Source organism: Dipodomys ordii, unplaced genomic scaffold (genome assembly GCF_000151885.1).
Source record: "Dipodomys ordii isolate 6190 unplaced genomic scaffold, Dord_2.0 Scaffold1000000441, whole genome shotgun sequence".
NCBI lineage: Eukaryota > Metazoa > Chordata > Mammalia > Rodentia > Heteromyidae > Dipodomys > Dipodomys ordii.
In genome coordinates, this window is record NW_012284058.1 from 1 (window position 1) to 10,877 (window position 10,877).

The window sequence follows — 10,877 nt, forward strand, 5'->3', positions numbered from 1 at the left end:
CTGTGCTGGTCGGAGACAGTGCTCTGTCCCTCTGTCTTTCTGTCCGTCCTGGCTGTCCATCTCTCTGTCCATCTGTCTATCCATCTGTCTGTCAGTCTGTCTGTCCCTCTGTCTGTCTGTCTCTGTCAGTCTGTCTGTTCATCTGTCTACTTGTCCGTCCGTCTGTCCATCTGTCTGTCCGTCCGTTTCTCTGTCCATCTCTGTCCGTCTGTTAGTCTGTCTATGTCTGTCCCTCTGTCTGTCTCTGTCAGTCTGTCTGTTCGTCTGTCTACTTGTCCGTCCGTCTGTCCATCTGTCTGTCAGTCCGTTTCTCTGTCCATCTGTCTGTCCCTCTGTCTCTCTGTCCCTCTGTCTGTCCATCTGTCTATCCATCCATCAGATCAGTCCATCCGTCTATCTGTCCATGTGTCTGTGTCGCTCTGTCCACCAATGTATCTGTCTGTCCATTCATCTGTCCATCCATCTATCTACTGTCTGTCTACCTACCTGTGTATCCTTCCTTCCGTCCATCTCTCTCTCTCTCTCTCTGTCTATGACTGTTTGTCTATCTGTCCATTGCTCTGTCTATCTATGATTCTATTTGTCCACTGGTCCATCCATCTAGCTATCTGTCCATCTGTCTGTCCACCTGTCTCTCTATCTATCTGTCTGCCTGTCTCTCTGGTGTCTGTCTACCTATCTGTCTATACATCCATCGGTCCGTCCGTCTGTCTACCAACCCACCTGTCCATGTTATCTCTTTCAATCCATCCATCCATCCACCCGTCTGTCTATCCATCCATCTGTCCATCTGTCTCTCTGTGTATACCTCTGTCTGTCTATCTGTCCATTGGTCGATCTATCCATCTGTTCATCTGTCCATCTGTTCGTCTCTCTGCCCATTCTTCTGTCTATCTGTCTCTATGGCTCTGTCTATCCGTCCATTGGTCTGTCTGTCTATCTATCTGTCTGTCTGTCTACCTATCCATCCATCCAACCATGTATGTTTCTGTCTGTCTGTCTATCCGTCCATCTATCTCTCTGTCTGTCTGTCTCTCTATGGCTCTGTCTGTCCATCCTTCCATTGGTCGGTCTGTCTGTCTGTCTCTTTCTATCTGTCCATGTTTCTGGTGTCTGTCTGTCTACGGCCCTGTCTATCCGTCCATCAATCTGTTTATCTGTCCATCAGTCCATGTATCTCTCTGTCTGTCTGTCTGTCTCTCTGGTCTATATCTGTCCATTGGTTTATCTGTCTGTCTGTCTACCTATCTATCTGTCCATCTGCCCTTCTATCTACTATCTGTCTACCTATCTATCCATCCTTCTGTCCGTCCATCTGTCCACCTGTCTCTGTATCCATCCGTCTGTCAGGTGTCTGTCTACCTATCTGTCTATATATCCATCAGTCTGTCTGTCTACCCATCCATCTGTCCATCTATCTCTTTGTCTATGGCTCTGTCTGTCTATCTGTCCATTGGTCTGTCTATCTATCCATCCAGCTGTCTGTCTGTCTACCTATCTATCCATCCATCCAACAATGTATGTTTCCATGTCTGTCTGTCTCTCCATCCATCTGTCCATGTATCTCTCTGTCTGTCTATGGCTCTGTCTATCCGTCCATTTGTTTATCTATCAGTCTGTCTGTCTATCTGTCCGTCTGTCTACTGTCTGTCTACCTGTCTATCTGTCCTTCTGTCTATCTGTCTGTCTGTCTCTCTATGGCTCTGTCTATCCGTCCATTCATCCGTCTATCCACCTATCTGTCTGTCTGTCTGTCTATCCATCCGTCCCTCTATCTATCTGTCTGCTCTATGTCTGTCTGTATGTGCGTGTGTGTTTGTCTCCCCAGTCATCCTGTGCCCCACATGGCCAGGAACACAGACAACAGACAGACAGAGCAAAGGACTTCACCACTCCCCTCCCCATGCCCTCTGACCTGTCCATGCCCTCTGCCCTCCCAGTGACCCCTGACCTCCCTGTGACCTCTCCATGACCTCTGACTATGTGACCTCTGACCTCCTGTGACTCCTGGCTTCCCCATGACTTCTGATCTCCCAGTGACCCACCCAAGACCTCCCCGTGACCTCTCCATGACCTCTGACCTCTCTGCAACCGCTGACCCTACTGTGACCCCTGACTTCCCTGTGACCTCTGACCCCCCGTGACCCCTAACCTCCCCATGACCTCTGACCGTCTTGTATCCTCCCTGTGACCTCTAACCTCCACCTCCTATCTGGCTCCCCTCAGTCCCCCACCACCAAGCCAAGAGCCTGCAGGAGACAGATGGGTAAACTGAGGCTCACCCGTGTCCAGCTCGTTCCAGGCGCCACGGGGCGGGGTCACGGCGGGCAGTGCCGGGGGTCGCGGGTCAAAGGTCCTGGGGTCACCATCGGGGGAAGCCGCAGGACGGGAAAGGAGGGCATCCGGGGCACGGCCGTGCAGGGTCGTGACCACGGGGTCACGGGGGTTCGCCGTGGGGCCCGGCCAGGCGCGGTGGGCTTTGGGCTGTCGCCCCCGCCTGTGGCCGCCTCCGAGCCTCCTGGGGACCGGAAGTAAGGAGGCCGGAAGTGAGGAGGACGGAAGTGCAGAGGTCCGAGCAGCGGATGCTCGAGGGGTGGAGGCCGGAAGTGGGGATGTCCGTGTCAAAACCAGAAGTGGAGAGGTCCGTAGGGAGACCGGAAGTGTGGAAGTCAGAAGTGGGAATCTCTGAGTGGTGACCGGAAGTCGGGTGGTCCGACTGGAGACCGGAAGTGGGGAGTTCCGTGGGGAAACTAGAGGTGTGGAAGCCGGAAGTGGGGATCTCTCAGTCGAAAACCGAAGTGGGTAGGCCGAAGTAGTGGAGGCCGGAAGTGTGGATTTCCGAGTGGAAACCGGAAGTGGGGAGACAGGAAGTGGGGTAGTCCGAATGGAGACCGGAAGTGGGGATCTCCTTGTGGAGACCGGAAGTGTAGATCTGCGAGTGGAGCCCAGAAGTGGGGATGTTCGAGACAAAACCGGAAGTGTGTAAACAGGAAATGCGGGGGTCCGAGTGGAGACCGGAAGTAGGAATTTTCGAGTGGAAACTGTAAGTGTGGAAGCAGGAAATGCGGGGGTCCGAGTGGAGACTGGAAGTGGGGAGGTCCACGGGGAGAGCGGAAGTGGGTAGGCGGAAGTAATGAAGACAGGAAATGGCGATGTTTTAGCGGAAACCGGCAGTGTGGAGACCGGAAGTGGGGTGGTCTGAGTGGAGACCGGAAGTGGTGAGGTCCGAGTGGAGACCGGAAGTGGGTCGGCAGAAGACACAGAGATCGGAAGTGGGGACATTTGCATCGAAACCAGAAGTGTAGAAACCGGAAGTGTGGACGCCGGAAGCGTGGTCTCCGTGGAGACCTGAAGCAGGGCGGGCGGGGCCCGGAAGTTGCCCGTGCCGCGGCCGCGCACGCGCGCCAGGATTCGCGCCCAGTGCTCGGGCTGGATGTGCTCCGCAGCCACTGGCGGGCGCGGGCGGCCCGGCAAGGCGGGCTCGAAACTGCGGCCGGCGGGGGCGGCGCGCGGGGCGGGAGGGGGAGGCGGAGGCGGCGGACGCCGCTGCTGCCCGCGCCCCGGGCCGCCCGCAGGACGCCGACGCCACAGCCGCGCTTCCCCGGTGCCCAGGCCCGAGCTAGGCACGTCAACAATGACGTCAGCGCCACGCGACGCCCCTGCGGCCGCTTCCGCAGCAGCGCCCGCCATCTTGGAATCCGCCATTTTTGAATCCGCCATCTTGGCCTTCACCATCTTGGAATCCGCCATCTTAATTCCCTCCATCTTGGATTCCTCCATCTGGGATTCCGCCATGTTGGTTCCCTCCATCTTTGATTCCACCACCTTGTTTTCGGCCATCTTTATTCCTTCCATCTTGTTTTCCGCCATCTTGATTCCTTCCATCTTGGATTCCGCCATGTTGCTTTCCCTGATCTTGTTTCCCTCCATTTTGGATTCCGCCATCTTGGTGTCCACCATCTTGGAATCTGCCATGTTGGTGTCGGCCATGTTGGATTCCACCATGTTTTTGGCCATCTTGGTTCCCTCCATCTTGCTTCTCTCCATGTTTGATTCTGCCATCTTGGCATCTGCCATCTTCGTTTCGTCCATCTTGGCTTCCGCCATCTTAGTTCCCTCCATCTTGGATTCTGCAATCTTGGCTTCCGCCATTTTGTTTCCTTCCATCTTGGATTCCGCCATCTTGGTTCCCTCCATCTTGTTTTTGGCCATCTTGGAATCCGCCATGTAGGGGTCGGGCATGTTAGATTCTGCCATGTTTTCGGCCATCTTGCTTCCCTCCATTTTGGATTCCGCCATCTTGGTGTCCACCATCTTGGAATCCACCATCTTAATTCCCTCCATCTTGCTTTCCGCCATCTTGTTGCCTTCCATCTTGGCTTCCGCCATCTTGTCCCCCGCCGCCCCGCCCACGCTGACGTCGGCGTCCCAGCGCGCCAGCCCCAGCGCGTTGGCAGCCACGCACACATAGCGCCCGGCATGCCTTGGGCCCAGCGTGGGCAGCGTTAGCGTCCCGTCCGCCCCGACCCCGACGCCATCCGTCCCCAGCTCCATCCCCGCCCAGGCCCAGTGCCCGCCCGGCAACAGCCAGCCCACGCGCGCCGCCGGCTCCGCTCGGCAGCCCAGCCGCAGCGCGACGCCGGCAGGCAGCGCCAGAGCCGTGGCTGCTGGCGCCCGCGATGCCACTACGAACACGCGGTGCGCCCGGCCCGCCACGGCGGCCTCAAAGCCGCCATAGGCCGCAGGGCCCGGGGCTGCAGACGGGGTGTAGGCCGCGGGGGCTGTGGCTTCAAAGCTGGTGTAGGCCGCGGGGCCTGTGGCTTCAGAGGTGTCAAAGGCTGTGGGACCTGTGGCTTCAGACACGGTGTAGGCTGCAGGGCTTGTGGCTTTCTTCTCAGTGTAGGCCTCAGATCCTATGGCTTTTTCCTCAGTGAAGGCCTCGGATTCTATGGCTTTATTTGCACCATAGGCCTCGGATTCTATGGCTTCATTCACAGCGTAGGCTTTTTCTTCACCATAGGTCTCAGATTTCGTGGCTTTTTCCTCAGTGTAGGCCTCGGATCTCATGGCTTCATCTGAGCCATAGGCACTGGATCCTTTGGCTTTCTCCTCAGTGTAGGCCTCAGATCCTATGGCTTCATTCACAGCGTAGGTCTTGGATCCTGTGGCTTCATCCACACCATAGGCCTCGGATTCCATGGCTTCCTCTTCCGTGTAGGCCCCGGACCCCGTGGCTGCGTCCCCGCCGTAGGCCACACGCCATGCCTTGGTTTCCCCGCGGCGCCCCACGCGGGCCTCACAGCGGTACCAGCCAGCGTCGGCCTGGCGCATCCCGTGGATCTCCAGTGTTGTCCCCCCGTCATGGCCACCGTCCTCATCGCCCCGCAGGATGGAGCCGTCGGGCCGCGTCCAGGCCACGCGTGGTGTTTCCGAACCCTGCGCCGCACAGCGCAGCCGCAGCGTCTGCCCCGGGGTCACCACGTGCACGTCATCAGGGTCATCACGGGGGTCGAGGGTCACCCAGGGCGCGTCCTCCGGGTCCTCGGGGCCACGCACGCACGCCGTCCACGTCAGACGCACGTGTGGCCCGCTCAGCCCGGCCCAGCGCAGCATCAGCTCGGGCTGCAGCAGCCAGGCAGGCCGTGCCCACAGCCGGGCCACCACGCCCGGAAGTGACGTTGGCGACGATGACGATGCGCCAGGGCCGCGCACCAGGCGGTAGGCCTTGCCCACATCCGGGTCATGGACATCCGGGAAACTGGCCTCAGGGTGGGCGTGGCCTCCATCCTGGTCATACCTGGGGCCTACATCCGGGTCTCTGTCCTCAGAGTGGGCGGGGCCTTCATTTGGGTCATTGACATCAGGGTCTCTGTCCTCAGGGTGGGCGTGGCCTCCATCCTGGTCATACTCGGGGCCTACATCCTGGTCTCTGTCCTCAGGGTGGGCGGGGCCCTCATCCGGGTCATTGACATCCGGGTCTCTGTCCTGAGGGTGGGTGGGGCCTATGTCCTGATCATACTCATGGCCTACATCTGGGTGTCTGGCATGCTTGTAGGCGGGGCCTACATCCGGGTGTCTGTCCTGCTGGTGGGAGGGGCCTACATCCGGGTCTCGGGCTTGATACATATAGCCTACATTCGGGTATTTGTCCTGTAGATGGGTGTGGCCTACAACCGGGTCTCTGTCCTGAGCGTGGGCAGGGCCTACATCAGGGTCTCTGGCTCGCTGGTGGACGTGGCCTATATCAGGGTTGCTGGTTCGATGGTGGGCATGGCCTACATCCGAGTCTGTGGCCTGATACATATGGACAACATCCGGGTTTCCGCCCTGCCGGTGGGCGTGGCCTACATCCGGGTCCCTGTCCTGATACAGCTCCTCCCCATCAGGGTCTCCGCCCGAGGGTTGGGCGTGGCCTTCCCCGGATCCATCTCCCGGGTCCCTATCCGGATGGGCGTGGCCCGGTGCCTCCGGGTCCCAACGCAGCGTCAGCACAACATCATCAGTGTCGTCATCGCCTCCCAGCAGGTGGCGGGCCTGTGCGAGGTGGGCGGGGTCGGCATAGCAGACGAGGGCGGCGCTGAAGGTCAGACGCACGCCCACAGGGAAATCGGGGGCAGGGCCGGGCCGCACGTCGAGGTCGCGCACGCTGGGCGCGTGCCACAGGCGGCAGGCAAGGCCGGCGGTGCGGCCACGGGCATCTGTCAGCCTCAGCCGCACCTCGCCCACCTCCTCCCCGTCCTCCACTTCCTCTTCCTCTGCCTCCATTTCTGCTTCTGGCGGCTCCTCACCGTCCGCCGGGCCAGTGAGGATGCGCGGCGGGCGACAGCGCATGCGTGGCGGCAGGCGACGCAGGTCCAGGCCGCGGCGGTCGGCAGGGCTGGCGCAGGCCGCGCACGCCTGTTCCTTCCCACAGCGCAGCACGCCTGCAGGGGGGGACGGGAGAGGGGCGGGGCTGACATGGGACACGCCCCCCTGGGGAGCCTCGGCCACGCTCCCGCCGCGCCTGACTGGCTGGAGCTCGGCCACGCCCGTCCTGGGGGTTCTCAGCCATGCCCCAGCCATGCCTGACTGGCTGGAGATTGGCCACGCCCCCTGCCGAGCCTCAGCCACACCCCTGCCCTGCCTGACTGGCTGGAGTGCAGCCACCCCCCCCTGTGTCACCTCAGCCACGTCCTCATCTCACCTGACTGGCAGGAGATAGGCCATGTCCCTTGCAGCTCCTCACTAGTGCCTAGCCACGCCCAGCCACGCCTCCGCCTCGCCTGACTGGCTGGACCTTTGCCACGCCCCCGTGAAGCCTTAGCCATACCCTCACCCTGCCTGAGTGGCTAAAGCTGGGCCACACCCTCCCTGTGGAGCCTCAGCAACGTCCCCGCCCTGCCTAAGTGGCTAGACCTTGCCACGCCCCCTGCAGCTCCTCACTAATGCCCAGCCAAGCCCAGCCACGCTGCTGCCGTTTTCTACTGGCTGGAGCTCAGCCACGCCCCCCTGGGCGCCTCGGCCAGGCCTCTGCCCCGTGTGACTGGGGGAGCTCGGCTACTCACTTATGCCCAGCCATGCCCCCGTCCTTTCTCACTGGCTGTAGGTCGGCCACGCCCCCTCTCTGCATTGCCTCAGTCCCGCCCGGCCCTCATTGGCCTGCGCTTGACCACGCCCCCTCTGCTCACCTCGGCCCCGCCCCTCCAGGTCCTCCATCCAGCCTGCATGGCAGCCGCAGGCCCAGGGGTTACCCTGTAGGTGCAGCGCGCGCAGTGCGGGTGCGCGGGCCAGGGTGCCGGCGGGCAGCGCGGCTAGCCGGTTCCCGGCCAGGTGCAGCACGCGCACCGTGCAGGCTGGGACCCCGCGCACGCGCAGCGTGGCCAGCGCCTCAGGCGCCAGCACCGCCAGCTGGTTCCCGTCCAGACGCAGCAGCCGCAGCGACGCCAGCCCCAGCAGCGCCCACGGGTGCACCGACTCCAGCCGGTTGTGGTCCAGGTACAGCCGGGACAGGCGCCGCAGGCCCCGTAGGGAGCCTGTGCGCAGTGCCCGAAGCTGGTTGTAGCTCAGCTTCAGCACCTGCGGGGGTGAAAGGGGGCGTTTCTGGGATCCGAAGGGCCACTTCGGGGTCACTTCCGCCCCACTTCCGGTCTCACTTCTACCCTACTTCTGTACCACTTCCTGTCACACTTCTGCTCCACGTCCGACTTACTTCTGCTGACTTCCGCGTCTACTTCCTCCCACTTCCGAGTACATTTCCTCACTTCTTCCAGTCCCACTTCTGCCCCATTCTCACTTCCTCCCTACTTCCGACTCACTTCCTCCCCAGTTCCGGGTCACTTCCTCCCCCACTTCAGGCTGACTTCCGCCTCTACTTCCCCCAAGTTCCTCCGCACTTCCTGCCACAGTTAAGGCCCTACTTCCTGTCACTTCTGGATCCATATCCTCACCACTTCTGCCCCACTTCCGGCTCACTTCCGCCTCACTTCAGCCCCGACTTCCTCCCACTTCCTGCCCATTTCCTTCCTTATTTCTGCCCCACTTCCGGTCCTACCCATGGTCCTATTTCCACTTTCTTCCCCACTTCCGGCTATATGTCATTCCACACTTCTGGGTCACTTTCGCCCCCACTTCCTCCCCACATCCTTCCCTATTTCCACCCTACTTCTCATTTCCGGAACCATATCCTAACCACTTCCACCCTACTTCTGCCCCTAGTTCCTCCCACTTCCTCCCCACTTCCGGCTTATTTTCTCCCCTACTTCCTCACACTTCCTCCCTACTTCCCGATTTCCACCCCACTTTTGGCCCTACTTCCACTTCTAGATCCATATCCTCACTACTTCCAACCCACTTCCGCTCCACTTCCTTCCCTATTTCCACACAACATCCGGCTACACTTCCAGCCCTACTTCTTCCCAGGTCCTTATCCATTTCCGTCTCATTTCTGCCCCACTTCCGCCTCCCTTCTGCCCCGACTTCCTCCCATGTCCGTCTCTACTTCCTCCATTGATTCCCTACTTCCTCCCCACTTCCTTTGCTATTTGATCCCCATTTCTGCCTGTCTTCCTCCGCATTTCCCCCCTCCTTCCTCCCTACTCTTTTCCCACTTCCTTCTTCCTCCAACTTCCTTCCCACTTCCAGCCCTACTTCCTCCCACTTCCGTATCTATTTCCTCAAACTTCGGCCCCACTTCCTCCCCTACTTTGTCCCACTTCACTGCGTATTTCTGCCCCACTTCCTGCCAAACTTCCGCCCCACTTCCTTCCAATTCCGCCCGCTCCCTGCACACCTGCAGTGCACCCAGGTCGCTCAGGGCGCCCTCGGTGATGTCCGCGATCTCGTTTCCGTGCAGCAGCAGCAGCTGAAGTCTCGCGAGACCGGAGAAGGAAGCGTACGTCAGGACCCGGATGTGGTTGAACCTAATTCAACAGAAGAGAGGACAGGAAGAGGAAATCAGGAAACCAGCCTGAAAACCAGCGCTGGGAGGGCAGGACTTTTGTTTCCAGGTCAGGGTCAAGAATAATGAATCATTACTCATCATCATCTTCCTTCCTTCCTTCTTTCCTTCCTTTCCTCCCTCGCTTCCTTCCTTCCTTCCCTACGTCCTTCCTTCCTTCCCTCCCTCCTTCCCTCCTTCCTTCCTTCCTTCCTTCTTTCCTTCCCTTCTTCCCTCCTTCCTTCCTTCCATCCTTCCCTCCTTCCTTCCTTCCCGCCCGCCCTCCCTCCTTCCTTCCCTCCTTCCTTCCTTCCCTCCTTCCTTCCTTCTTTCCTTCCTTCCTTCTATCCTCCCTTCCTTCCCTCCATCCTCCTTCCTTCCCTCCTTCTCTCCTTCCTTCTTTCCCTCCTTCCCTCCTTCTTTCTTTCCTTCCTTCCTTCCTTCCTTCCTCTTCCTTCCCCCCTTTCCCCCCCCAGGCCTCACCCCAGGTTCACGCGCTCCATCTTGGGGTCCAGCACGTGGGGCACGGCCCTGAGGCTGCGGAAGGTGCAGTGGAGCTCGGTGGGGACGTAGCAGGCGCAGGTCCTGGGGCAGCGGGTGGCGGGGGCTGGGTGGGGGCTACACAGGAGCAGCAGCAGCAGGAGCAGCGAGGCCCAGGGGCGGGGCCCCCCATCCTGGGGCTGGGATGGAGGGGGGGAGGCTGGGGATGGAGGCCCAGGGGTGGAGGCCCAGGGAAATGGAGGCTGGAAGTTGGAGGCCCAGGGAAGGAGGCCTAGGGATTAGAGGCCAGGGTGGAGACTGGGGATGGAGGTCCAACAGGGTGGAGGATAGGGGTGGAGGCTGAGGAAGGAGACTGGAAGTTGGAGGCCCAGGGGGTGGAGGCCCAGGGATGGAGGCCTAAGGGAAGTGGAGGTCCAGGGATGGGGGCCTAGGGGTTAGAGGCCAGGTATGGAGGCTGGGGATGGAGGTCCAGGAAGGTGGAGGCCAGAGGTAGAGGCTGAGGATGGAGACTGGAAGTTGGAGGCCAGAGAAGGAGGCCCAGAGGTATTGGAGGCTGGGGATGGAGGCCCAGGGATGGAGGCCTAATGGGGTGGAGGCTGGGGATGGAGACTGGAAGTTGGAGGCCCAGGGAAGGAGGCCCAGGAGGGTGGAGGCTAGGGATGGAGGCCCTGTGGATACAGGAAAGTAGGCCAAATGGGGTGGAGGCTGGGGATGGAGGCCAGGAGTGGAGGCTGGAGATGGAGGTCCAAGGGGGTGGAGGCCCAAGGATGGAGGCCAGGGATGGAGGCTGGAAGTTGGAGGCCCGGGGATGGAGGTTCAAGGATGTGAGGCGACCTGTGGGGGTCAGGGAGACAACAGGGAGGAAGAGGAAGGAGAATGGGAAGAGGAAGGAGATGTATCAGAAGAACAGGAAGAGGAAGAAGGACATGGACACGAGGAAGAGGAAGGGGAAGAGGAAGAG

At 60.2% G+C, this 10,877-nt stretch overlaps 1 protein-coding gene across 1 annotated transcript; it reads right to left on the minus strand.

Moving 5' to 3' along the window:
- Nucleotides 1–2,782: 2,782 nt before the first annotated feature.
- LOC106002728 lies at nucleotides 2,783–10,021 on the minus strand. Its single transcript, XM_013037550.1, has 5 exons — nucleotides 9,899–10,021; nucleotides 9,269–9,398; nucleotides 7,668–8,055; nucleotides 3,310–6,923; nucleotides 2,783–2,932 (listed from the first exon to the last, which is right to left on the minus strand). Exons 1-5 carry the CDS (start codon nucleotides 9,916–9,918, stop codon nucleotides 2,783–2,785), a joined length of 4,302 nt encoding a protein of 1,433 aa, XP_012893004.1. The 5' UTR covers nucleotides 9,919–10,021.
- Between the last annotated feature and the right edge of the window lie 856 nt (nucleotides 10,022–10,877).

Coding starts and splice junctions, on each gene's coding strand:
- LOC106002728 (XM_013037550.1), bottom strand. CDS start 9,918: ATGGAGCGCGTGAACCTGGG. Junction 8,056..9,268: donor GCGACCTGGGTGCACTGCAG/GTGTGCAGGGAG, acceptor TCACCCCCGCAG/GTGCTGAAGCTGAGCTACAA. Junction 6,924..7,667: donor CCTGGAGGGGCGGGGCCGAG/GTGAGCAGAGGG, acceptor CCCCCCCTGCAG/GCGTGCTGCGCTGTGGGAAG.